Source organism: Protobothrops mucrosquamatus, unplaced genomic scaffold (genome assembly GCF_001527695.2).
Source record: "Protobothrops mucrosquamatus isolate PMUCROS unplaced genomic scaffold, P.Mucros_1.0 scaffold2431, whole genome shotgun sequence".
Taxonomy (NCBI): domain Eukaryota; kingdom Metazoa; phylum Chordata; class Lepidosauria; order Squamata; family Viperidae; genus Protobothrops; species Protobothrops mucrosquamatus.
The window spans coordinates 6,910-19,504 of NW_015388503.1; the positions used below are offsets into that span (position 1 = coordinate 6,910).

The following is a 12,595-nucleotide window of genomic DNA, read 5'->3' on the forward strand; positions in this document are numbered from 1 at the left end:
TTCTCTTCGTTAAACTAGACATACCCAATTCCAGCAACCGTTCCTTATATGTTTTAGCCTCCAGTCCCCTAATCATCTTTGTTGCTCTTCTCTGTACTCTTTCTAGAGTCTCAACATCTTTTTTACATCGTGGTGACCAAAACTGGATGCAGTATTCCAAGTGTGGCCTTACCAAAGCATTGTAAAGTGGTATTAATACATGGTATTAATACATGGTATTAATGATGATGTATGCCTAGGCCCTAGGGACTAAAGAATGGAATGAGATACTTTTTAATAGGAATTAACCAGTACAGTGACCTGGATGATTGGGGCGCTTAAAATTTATGCTTCTGGTGGCTTTTTTGTCTTCTGTCAACCAGTGAGGTGTTGTGGGGGGAGCAGAGCTGAACCCTATTGGGCCTGTCCCCTGAATTGTAAAAAACACTTCAGTATCTCTGATGTACCCTAAGACTGCTTTCTTTCTTAGGATCCATGTCCTTTTCCCAACAGGTTCACTTACTGTGCCTGTTGGCCAACGGTTTCCACAGGAACAGGATCTGCCTTCAGCCAGATCTTCAAGCGATTGGGCTTTCTATCATTCCCATTCGCTTCACCAAAGACTCTGTAGATCGCATCAACCGTCTGTTTCTGTCAAATCTTGTGAATTGGTAAGGTTGTTTTTTTTCCATTTCCATTTCTTTTTAAAATGAATTTAGGGTCCATCCGTGGAAAATTCGGCTTTCTGTGACTATGATTACTCCAAGAATAAGGAAGTAAGTGTGAGGGAGTCTTCTTTTTAGTTTAACTGTAAGACTGAGATAGCTTCCCTGCCGCACTATTCCAGCTTCCATGGGAAAGATAAATGACTGGGCAAATAAATACATTATGGTTCTCTTGTTCTTAAAATAAAGGTTTTCTGCAACTTTCACTATTAACGATCAGCTCTCCGATAGTGAAGATTGGCGGGTTACTCTAGAGAGGCGCTTTGCTGTCTATGCTGCACGAGATGAGGCGGAACTGGTGCAGGTAAGTCATAGAAGGCTTTGCAAGGCATGCTGGATCCCTGCTATATTGTAATCATAGTAAGGATAACGTGAGGGAGGTAGAGGCTGGAAGCTTGCATTTTTCACATACAAAAAGAAAGACAGACCTCCAGAGATTTCTATACACATCTCTCTCCTTTAGCCATTGATGTCATTACTGGAAATTCTTTGTTTTTATGCTGAGCATAGCATAGAAGAAATTTATCGGACATTATACATGTGTGAATCTGAGTGTATGTATGTACACACACACACATATACACAAAGATGTGCAGCAGTTTTCATGGTACTAGGGAAAAAGATTAAGGCTTCAATTGTCATAATTGTAGGGGAGGGGAACCTGCTTTACACATTATATACAAATTATATATTTGTTTGATTTCAAAACATTTGCAGCAATTATCCTGTGGGTAAATAGTGTTAACACTGAATGGGGGAAGGAGAGATACAAAAATCAGATTCCAAACTGGTTTTTTTTTTCCCTAATAGATATTTTTACTTATTCTTCGAGCACTTCATCTATTCTGCCGACTTGTATTGTCTTTACAACCCATTCCGCTGAAAGAGCCATCAGGGAAGGTAAGTATGGCAAAATTATAGCTATCTTTGTTTTTCCTGGAGAAGATCCTCCCTGAGCACTTACTTTGTAGTAATCCTGTTTGGTGTCTATTTTTAATATTTTTGCTTATGTTTCTGGATGTACTTTGGTTTGTTTTCCTTAATTTCTTCAAGTCTTTATTAATTCCTTATTATTCTGGAAATAAAGAAAACTTTCAGGTCTGCCTATCCAAATATATATATATTTAAGATTATTTTAAAGTGAGATAACTACAGTTCCTGGAATAGGCCAGACAACCTATGGTTTGTAAGTCAGATAAGATTGTACTTAGTCATTTCTTCGAATGGTAACTATTGTTAAACAGTAATCCTCAATTTAATGACTGTGAAGTAGTGAGTGCCCATCATGGTCGCAAGTCGTGATGGTCATAAAATGTGTCACCCAAGTGACCTACCGGATTTTATTATTTTTTTTAAACTTGTTAAGCAAACACTGTAGTTATGAAAGTGTTCACCAATGGTTCGCTATGGGCTGATTTTGTAGAAAATCAGAAGTAAATGCTTGTTTTCAGCAAAATTGTTATAAAAAGTGACTGCATGATACCGCAAGCACCCGTAAATGTAAGGCAGTTGCTGAGCATCTAACATGCAGTCATGTGACCAGAGGGGGGCTATTGGAACTTTGAAACCAAGTTATAAGTACCCCTTGGAGATCCGTTATAAATTTGAACAGTCACTAAGGGGACCGATTGTAAGTAAAGAATGACTGTACATAACCTCTTGGGTTGTATTTCCCCTGCTTTCTTCAGTAGCTCCTGTTTCAGTATCTGCAGAATGTAGAAACTGCTGCTGAGAAATGATATGGCAGTAGCCTGTGTGTAGGAAGCAGGCAGGGTAAGCCATAGACTACCCTGCCCATAGCCTAAAAAGAGATGCAACTACAGATCTTGCAGATGAGAGGTACACTCGCAAAGTTGTCTTAGCAATAGAACTAGTTTATATAGATAACACATGTTTTTTTTTAAAAGGGAAGAAGTCTGCTTATAAAACAATAACTGTGTTTCTAGTCTTTATGGTTAAGACGGAGCTGAAAGGTGTCCCAGATTTGAAGTCCTTCATCTTCATAAAGGTCCCGAAAGATGAGGAATGGTAGTGGTGAAGTTCTGTTACAGAGACTCCCTGTGCCAGTGGAATAAACAGCACAATTCACAGATCCAGCATCTCCATTGATCGTGACATTAAGTACAACCCAACATTCTACACTTGTCGGTTATATTAGATTCTCGTCCAATAACAGATTTCGTCTGTACAGTTTGAGCGTTACAGTGTACTGCAGCGCGTTGTATAGCCTCGAAAAAGGGGTAACGGTCGTTACCCCACCCGCGCCAAAGGACCACTGCACAGGCCGGGCTCCCGGCCGTCAAACTGTGGCCTGGTCTAAAGTCAACAACTTGAATTTTAATTCAGTGGAGCTATCCATATTTTCCTGTTCTGCTTTTTGCCTCTTAAAATCTTCAACTCTCCTGCATATTTTTTTTTCAGGGAAAATCCTCCAAGAAAAGCTCTGTTTTGGTAGCTTCTGGGACGTTGCCCGATTCTGCCAAAAGCTCAAGAAAATGCACAAGAGCAGATACTGCTAAGAAGCCAAGCGTCTCTAGGGCCAAAAAGCTAAGGAAGAAATCTTCATCACAGGAAGATGTTCAGAAAGATATAAAATCTGAGAACGATAAGAAGAGTTTGAGGGCGGAAGAAGGGCTGGGTAGGCCTAAAAATAACCGACGGCGGCAAGTGGCATCAAAAGTGTCATATAAAGAAGAGAGTGGAGACAGTGAGAATAATGATTCTGAATTCTGTCCGTCAGAGGAAAATGATGACGGTAGCATATCTGATGAGGACTTTGAAATTCCTAGAAAAAAAATGAAGTCACCACTAGGAACCCCTAAAACAACGCTAGGAACCCTGAAAACAAAAGCAATTGTTAACAGGCAACGATCAGTGCCTTCTCTGTCGAAACGACAGAAGGACTCAGAGATCATTGGTAATTCGGTAGACAAAACAGTCAGTCCATGTTCTTCAGTCCCACCCAAGAAGAAAAACAAAATAATTTCTAGCGATGAAGAAGAAGAGCAGAGGTCAGTTGTATTGAAAGGCACAGACCAGTGGGTAGAGGTTTTTCTTGAGCGAGAAGATCGATGGGTATGTGTGGACTGTATGCATGGCAATGTTGGACATCCTCTGGAATGTTTCAAGTATGCCTCAAAGCCAGTGTGCTACATCATTGGCATTGACGATAATGGATTTGTAAAGGATATAACACAGAGATACGACCCAGCATGGATGACTGCAACAAGGAAGTGTCGTGTGGATGCCCAGTGGTGGGAAGATACCTTAGAGCCGTACAAAAGTTCTTTTGTGGAACGGGATACAAAAGAAGAAAGAGAGGTAAATAAAATGGCGCTGGAAGGTATTTTTCCAGTAATCAAAATTACACCCAGAAGGACTTGATTTTTTTTCTTTATCCTTTTCTGATAGATTTAGATCCCTGGATTGCAAAAACCCGGAGCTCTCTCCTTTTACCTTGGTCTGCTTTGCTGCTTCTTTTATCCAAGACCTCAGCTAATCTGTTCCTCTTGGTCTACCCACTAACTCAAACGTTATCTGCTTTTATTCAGTTTCCATTCAAGTCAGTTCTTGGCTGAATGATAGCAGAGCTTGTGAATTGTCCTCTTTAGATATCCCTCAGTATGACTGGCTATTTAGCCCCCATAGCCATTAAGAAGAAAATACCTGCACATTCTCAAATTTAAAGGACATATTTCCATTGATCATAACAGAATAACAAAGTAACAGAGTTGGAAGGGACCTTGGAGGTCTTATAGTCCAACCCCCTGCTCAGGTAGGAAACCGTATACCATTTCAGACAAATGGTTGTCCAATCTATTATGAGAAGTGTATGAAAATGAGAAGTGTTCAGACTTCAGAAATTATATGTAGCAATCAAGTGAGCAACACTCTTTAGCTTGTATTTATTTCTTTGTTTTTCAAATTGGATGTTACCCAACATATATGTTTTATCTTCAATAAAATTCCAGTGGATTGATACTTTCATTCAACATCGTACTACATTTGATTGATTAAATTTATTCCCCACCTTTCTGCTTGTATAAGCACTATGGCAGCTGAAATTAACTAGAATAAAATTACGAAGCATGTAAAAGATGATATTGACATAGGTGCAATTAAATCAATTAACAAGCTTGGGGGGAGAGATGAATGTTTACATTTTCCTAAATTCTGGAAAGTGGGGATCAAATGCACATCTTTAGGGAGACCAATTTGTAATCTGGAACCATATAGAAGAAGGCCTCCTGGGCAAGTTCATACCAGAAATGGTTTTAGCTGACTTGACCTCTCACGTTTCTTTGAACCAAAACTCCTTACTGTAGCTTCCATCATAATCCACACAGTGAAAGCAAGCAAAATTGAGATCCCTTCTGGGAAAAGTAGAGTTGCCAATGATTCTTAGATAATGTCTCTAATAGTTATTTAAATGCTAAATTTTGCACTGAGGCAGTGTTAACATACCTGGCCTCAATATTGTCTTTTATCTAGTCTTCCAAAAACTGAAAAATATATTTGTAATTGGTTTCTTCTATAGTCTACTGCTAATAATACGATTCTCAGTTTGTAGCTAAACTTCAAAATCAGCCTTTGCCAAAATCCGTCAGTGAATACAAGAATCACCCGCTTTATGCCTTGAAGAGGCATCTCCTGAAGTATGAGGCCATATATCCCGAGACAGCTTCAATTATAGGATATTGCCGAGGGGAGGCTGTCTACTCCAGGTGAGACATTTCTCAGATGTGTGTGCTGTGAAACATGGCTTCATTTGATACATGGATCTGGGAGCATCAGATTGTCCCACTGGCAATACCTTACAACTACCCATGTTTCCCCGAAAATAAGACTGGATCTTATTATTTTTTTTGCCTCCAAAAGAGGCACCAGGTCTTATTTTTGGGGTAGGCCTTACCTCACCTCCGGCACTGACAGCCCCACCCAGCCGGTCCACGTCTTCTGGGGCCAAAGTTCTGCAGCTGCATTTGGGCCTGCATTTTGCAGTCAGGCCTTTCTGGAAGGCCTCTGCAGCCGAGTACCGAGCTATGATTCAATCCATAGCTCGGTTTTCGGCTGCAGTGGTCTTTCCAGAAATGCAGGCCTGGCTGAGAAATGCAGGCCTGGCTGCAGAAGACGCCTCAGAAGAAGAAATGGGCAGGCAAGGAGAGGCCTGCCCGACAGGTAAGTGGGTACTGGGCGGGCGGGGCTCCCACCATTGCTTGATTTTTAGGTTTGTGCCTTGCTTATTTTCAGGGTAGGCCTTACTTTCAGGGAAACAGGGTACTTATTTTAAACATTTAAACAAGGATCCATGTTCGCACTCCCCACAGTGAATGTTACTCATCTATCAAGGTACAAAGAGTTCCCTTATCTATTCCCAAACTTGACTGAACTTCAAGAGTGCAATTCAGCACAGAAGAAATTTCCATCTACTCACCTTCATTGAAAAAGTGAGGCCAGAGTTGGCTGTTTGAGGCCCAAGAGGGCCTTGGCTGTCTATCACTAGAAGCCATAGCTTGTTTCTACAAATTACATAGGACGGACAAATCTGGTATTTGTGGGTATGAAGCCAGTATCCCTTTCATCACTTGGCTTTTCCCTCCTAAAATGAATCTTATTTTTTCTTCTCCCCTTCTGTAAGAAGGTTTGAGTTGGATACTAGGCATAGATGGGGCTACTCAGAGTGCATACATGAAACCTGTTTTTCTGCTTGTCAGGAAAGTCCACCTATGCTTATTTTTCCCCAGTGTTTCCCATCCTTACATTAAACAATATGGGAATTTCTTGCAAGCAAGCATTCAGAGGAAAGTGAGGCAGCCTTTGTGTGATCCTGCATTCACTTTCTTCCAACTCTTTTCCAGTTGGTATGGATTTAGAAATACTAAATGTCAAAAAAGTACTTGTAAATATATTCACTGTAAATGCAGTCCATAACCCACTTGCACTTTCATATAATGTAGTATAATATTCAGGAGGTTTTTTTTTACTAAGACTACATCAGAAAGATAATGATTATTTTAAAAATTAAAATATTCAAAATATATCCACATTATCATGGGGGAAAGGGTGTGAGTGGGTCAAAGGGTAAAGAAATTCCCTCCATAGCACAAATAGCACAAAGTGTATATTGAGTTTGTTCTAGTAGTGTACCTCTATGGTATATTGTGCATATTATCTAGTATATTATCTAATATGTAGTTTATTGTGAACATTATCTGTATGAAGCTATATTATTTACCAAGAATGGTATTTGGGTAATTTCAGAGACTGTATCCATACGCTGCACTCCAAGGACACTTGGTTGAAACAAGCTCGAGTGGTGAGGATTGGGGAAGTGCCTTATAAGGTAGAGCAATATCAACAATATTTTTGGGCTAATGTTGAAATTTGTGGTAGGGAATATGTATAAAACTTTGGAAACTGAAGAATTATTTTTTTTTAAATGCTCTTTGAGGCCAAATTAAAGGATTCTTTTGCCTGTCTTCTGTGTTTTGTTTTGGTTTTTTTGTGGCTAACTACAATAGATGCTACACAATTCCACAGGTGATAGCTTTCTCCTACTGTTGTATCCATTAGAGCAGGGGTCTTCAAACCTGGCCCTTTTATGACTTGTGGACTTCAACACCCAGAATTCCTCAGCCAGCGTGCCTGGCTGAGGAATTCTGGGAAGTCCACAAGTCATAAAAGGGCCAAGTTTGAAGACCCCTACATTAGAGGCTTGATTGTCAAACCAAAAGGTAGACCAGAGTAAGAAGCGTTTACAGATTTACTAGTATAAACAGACTCAATGCTACTTAACCTGGTTTAATGGACTTTTATGGCCAAATATTGCAAGGGAGATGTTAGAAGATTAAGTACTTCTTACTCCTAAAGAGATAGGCCGATTCCTACATGTTTCTCCATAAGGAAGAGGCTGTGATCATTGCTTGGAGAATTATGAGCAAGAAAGAATGATGACAACACTCTAAACTCTGTTGTGTTTGCACAGATGGTGATAGGTTATTCCAACCAAGCAAGAAAAGCACGAATGACAGAACCTGCAAATCGGGACAAAAAGGATTTGCCGTTGTTTGGTCTCTGGCAGACTGAGAAATACCAGCCACCTCTGGCTGTGGATGGAAGGGTAAGCTGGCAATTAGGCAGACTGGGTAGGTTTAAAACTCTATTCTCCCACAGAGTTTATTTCCAATTTTTTTTCCCATTCCACTTCTCTTTTAGGTTCCTCGGAATGAGTTTGGGAATGTCTATCTCTTCCAACCCAGCATGTTACCAATAGGCTGTGTGCTGCTAAAGCTTCCTAACCTTCATAGAGTGGCCCGTAAACTGGATATTGACTGCGTTCCAGCTGTTACAGGATTTGATTTTCATGGTGGTTACTCTCATCCCGTGTAAGTCATAAACTTATGATCTGGTTTTACTAGGATATACAATGATCTTCTGTGCTACCTAGTAATGCTGTTGGATTTACTTAGCATACATGGTTAGTGATAGTATTGCAGAAAAGCAGAATTGGCAGCTTAGTTGCTTAGTCCAAAATAGTAAGAACTCAGCACTTGCTCCCCTCATTGCCATCCATTTTACAAAGGTGGATTAACCTGGCTCCTCTTTTACCCATGCTTATTTAATATTTTTATATCCATATCATTCAGGTGAGGATGCTAAAGCAATTAACATTCCTTCCTAGCTTTGTTAGTTACTCATTTATGAATAGAGTTATAGCCCTTCACGAGTTCCTGGGTACTTTCCATCTAGTTTTCCAAATGTTGTTGAACGGACTGGTGTTTAAGTTATTGGAGGAATGGGGAATTTGGGGCCATCCAGATGTTGAAACGTCTCAGCGTCTCTCACTGTTGCCTGCCCAAGGATAAATTGGAATTCAGCAACAATTGGAAGGCCAAAAGTTGTTGCCCAGTGCTAAGCCCATTTAAACACAAGTCCCTGGATTGCATTTTGTTCCAACTCTGCATAAATGACAACCTGGATCCTTTTCACAGCACAGAAGGCTATGTAATCTGTGAAGAGTACAAAGAAGTGCTTGTTGCAGCCTGGGAGAACGAAGAGTCAGAAAGGGAGAAGAAGGAAAAAGAGGTGAGAATCACTTTGAAGTCTTTATTAGGGGAAGGGGAGAGGGGTGAACTGCTAACATTCAGTAGCATTACCAAGCTAAATGACTGGCGAATTTAATTACAGATCTGCAGATAGTTAATACTTTTGCAGCTTTTGACAGCATTTTCTAGCCTGGTGTCCTCCAAATTTGTAAGGGTTACAATGATTTAGAAATATCTTCAAGAAAGGAAAAAAACAGACTCAGGAAACTACAGACCAATCAGATTAACATCAATACTTGGGAAGATCCTAGAAAAGATAATAAAAAAACAGATCTGCGAACAACTAGAAGCAAACAAAGTCATAACTAGTAGCCAGCACGGGTTTATTAAAAACAGATCATGTGAAACCAATCTTATTTCATTCTTTGATAAAGTGACTAAACTAGTAGACCAGCGAAATGCTGTGGATGTAGTATACTTAGATTTCAGTAAGGCATATGATAAAGTAGACCATAACCTACTCCTTGGTAAACTAGAAAAAGGTGGAATAGACAACATCACCACCAGATGGATTTGTAGCTGGCTGGCAAACTGTACTCAACGAGTAGTCCTCAATGGCACTACATCCACATAGAGAGAAGTAAGCAGTGGGGTACCACAAGTTTCTGTCTTAGGCCCAGTACTCTTCAATATCTTCATAAATGACTTAGATGAGGAAATTGAAGGGGAACTCATCAAATTTGCAGATGACACCAAACTGACAGGAGTAGCCAACACTCCAGAAGACAAACTCAGGATCCAAAAAGATCTTGACAAACTTGAACAATGGGCCCTCTCCAACAAAATGAGTTGGGCAGTTTTGGGGCACTCAGTCTCTAAAAGATTCGCCATCACTGGTATAGGTTCTCCTGCTTGAGCAGGGGGCTGGACTAGAAGACCTCCAAGGTCCCTTCCAGATTCTATTCTATTCTATTCTATTCTATTCTATTTGTTTCAGCACAACTGGAGGGCATAATAAATTTATATAATTTACCATTTAATCTTTGAAGACTACCCATTCTTATAAGACTCTTATACGGCTGTCCTCAATGATTCAGTCCTTGCAACATTTCTCTGTTTACCACATCTTACCATGTACATGTAGAATTCCTTCTTCCTCCCTCATTAAAGTTCAGAAGATTATTTTTTTTCAAATGTTGATCTAATTTTGGGTTCCCATAGATCAGTGATGGCGAACCTTTTAGAGACTGAGTGCCCAAACTGCAACCCAAAACCCACTTATTTATCGCCGGGTGCCAGGTGGGTGTGGCCCACTGGGTGGGCGCGGCTGTGGTCATGGCAGACTGGGTGGGTGTGGCCAAGGTGGGCATGGTCACCTCGATGTTGCTTGTGGGGAGGGATCCTGTGGGGGCAGGGTTGGGGGAGATCCAGGGGGTCTCTGGCAGGTGGGGCGGTGGGCAGGAGGCTTGTCCTGCAGGCGAGGCGAGGCAGGGTGGGGGTGCCACTGTCGCAGGGCAAGGTGACGCAGGGGCCGGGGCAGCTGCTGCCTGACACCATCGGCCCCCGCACACAGAGGCCAGCGAGCACATGGGGGCCAACAGTATCTGTCAGCAGCCACAGCCTGCCGGCCCCTCGACCGGCGCACTCTGGGGCTCCGCAGCCGCCGCTAACAGTTCAGAGAAGCCGCCTCTGAGCTGGACGGACAGCCGACAGCTGAGGGGGTGATCCAGTGGGTCGTGCCCAGGAAAAGGAGAGCATGCGAGACCAGGAGGGATGGGACGGGGGGAGGGAAACCAGCCATGCTGGGATGCATCCAGCCATGTGGGACCTCGGCAAGTTAGCGGGCAGCTGGTTGAAGAGGGACGGTTGCCATCTCCGAGGCATGGCACGTGTGCCCACAGAGAGGGCTCTGAGTGCCGCCTCTGGCATGCATGCCATAGGTTCGCCACCACTGCCATAGATGCTATTTGAGGCTGCCACAGATACTGTAATGTGTAGAAATGCTACTTTGCCAACCACAGTGTTAATGAGTATGTGCTCTTTGGTTTTAATTCTGGGTGAACTTTAAAAACAGAAGCGGGAGAAGAGAGTGCTGGGAAATTGGAAACTGCTGGTGAAGGGACTTCTGATCAAAGAGAGATTAAAGAAGCGCTATTCTACCAAGGTAACAAAACATTGGTGTAATATAACTAACAACAACAACAGGTGACAAATATGAAGTTATTCAAGGCCAACTGGACACGGGTTCGTGCCCAGATTGGAAAAAGAACAAAATGTTAGTATAGATTTCTTAAAATTGAAGATATAACCTGAAGTAAAATACTTTTTAAGAAATATATGTAAACATACTTTTAAGAAATATATGTAAATATACTTTGCATTTGAACAAGTACTTCCTACATAGAAATAATACATTTTTATTACTCTTGAAATGACAAATAATGGCATTATTTCTTGATGTATAAATATTAAATTGAATATTTTACTTGTTTATCTGAAGTTATCTGAAAGAAAGAGATAATTGAATTTATCGTGGCTTTTAGAGCATACTTGAATAGGATTGCATGTATTCCTAACAGTGGGTTCAATCATAAATTTTGTCAACAATATGAATATTAATGGAACTATTTTATGATAACCTTAAGTGGCTTTTGACAGTAAAGCATATGTTATTTGTTGAAAGAAGTATAGTCATCCATTTCAGACAAATGGAGCCAAAATAATAGGGGGGAAAAAGAGTTCTCTTTTTTCATAGCATTTCATGCAAAGTATTTTGATAATGTTTGCATTCTGCTGGTTCGTCTTTTTTTCCAGATACAGTAGGACTATTGAAATCTGAAAACATAAGTTCTGTATATGTGTATTTGTACAGCATTTGTAATGTCAATTACTAGTTTTGTCACTGCGCCCTCCGTTAAAGGGAAAGTTCTTCCACAGCATCAGTGAAATATTTAAACGCTTTCTCTTCCAGAATGAGACAAGAGTCATGGTGGAAGGGGAGTCTGGTTTCTCAACCGATGATGATGAAGGACCAAATTCAGAAACACCTGCTGAAGATATGACTGTTTCTTGGCCCCAAAATCGGCAAGCTGAGGAACAGAGTGAAAAAGGAAAAACAACCAGAAAGAGCAAGAGAGAAAAGAAAGGAGAAGCAAAACATTTGTTCCCGTTTGAGAAATTGTGACAAGGAGATTTGGGTTCTTTAGATTCCTGTCTTAGCATGAACAAGGAAGCACTTTTATGTTCCTCCAACGCACATTCATACTGAACCTTTCCTGCCAGCAGGAATAGCTAAAAACACTCAGGAAACCTCCAACCAGTTTTTCTAATATTGCATTCCTAAGATGTATGGAGGACTTGGATTTGAAGCAGGAAAATTGGTCTGGACCCACTGCTGGATGCCTACTATACGTTTATATTGGCTAGTGGCACCTTAAAGAATCTACTTTTCCTAGATTCTTGATAGTCACATTTTCTTTTAAGGTGCTGCTGATAGAGGTACAGCAAGAACACTGATGTTGGAGCAAAGTACAATGTCAGATCTTAATACCTTCAAATATATTCCTTTTCTTGGGAAGCTTTGCCTCATTTTGTTGCAAAGTTGTTAACAAACTAGGCGTATGAGTTTCCGGGAAGATTTATGAAAGGAACATGTATGTGTACTCACACACATATTGCAGTAGTAAATCTGGGCTTAAATTGTATTATATATGTAAAAAAAAATTCTAATGGGAATGAGGGAATCTATAGGAAATGACTATAGGTTTAACAGCTTCTATTCAACTTTACAAAGGAAACCAATGTGAATAGTAGGCTAATAAATGGGTATAGGATAATTGAGCAGAA

General features: G+C 40.7%; 1 protein-coding gene across 1 annotated transcript in view; it reads left to right on the top strand.

The window, feature by feature from the left end:
* The window catches only part of XPC (XPC complex subunit, DNA damage recognition and repair factor), a gene marked incomplete at its 5' end in the record, with an annotated part of 19,100 nt that extends 6,505 nt beyond the window's left edge, over nucleotides 1–12,595 (top strand). Inside the window, 11 exons of the mRNA XM_015824962.1 lie at nucleotides 493–650; nucleotides 894–1,008; nucleotides 1,515–1,604; nucleotides 3,126–4,025; nucleotides 5,268–5,428; nucleotides 6,966–7,047; nucleotides 7,690–7,824; nucleotides 7,920–8,089; nucleotides 8,696–8,789; nucleotides 10,824–10,913; nucleotides 11,721–12,595. Of these exons, the coding sequence (XP_015680448.1) occupies nucleotides 493–650; nucleotides 894–1,008; nucleotides 1,515–1,604; nucleotides 3,126–4,025; nucleotides 5,268–5,428; nucleotides 6,966–7,047; nucleotides 7,690–7,824; nucleotides 7,920–8,089; nucleotides 8,696–8,789; nucleotides 10,824–10,913; nucleotides 11,721–11,933 (2,208 nt within the window). The remainder of the gene's footprint in view (nucleotides 1–492; nucleotides 651–893; nucleotides 1,009–1,514; nucleotides 1,605–3,125; nucleotides 4,026–5,267; nucleotides 5,429–6,965; nucleotides 7,048–7,689; nucleotides 7,825–7,919; nucleotides 8,090–8,695; nucleotides 8,790–10,823; nucleotides 10,914–11,720) is intronic.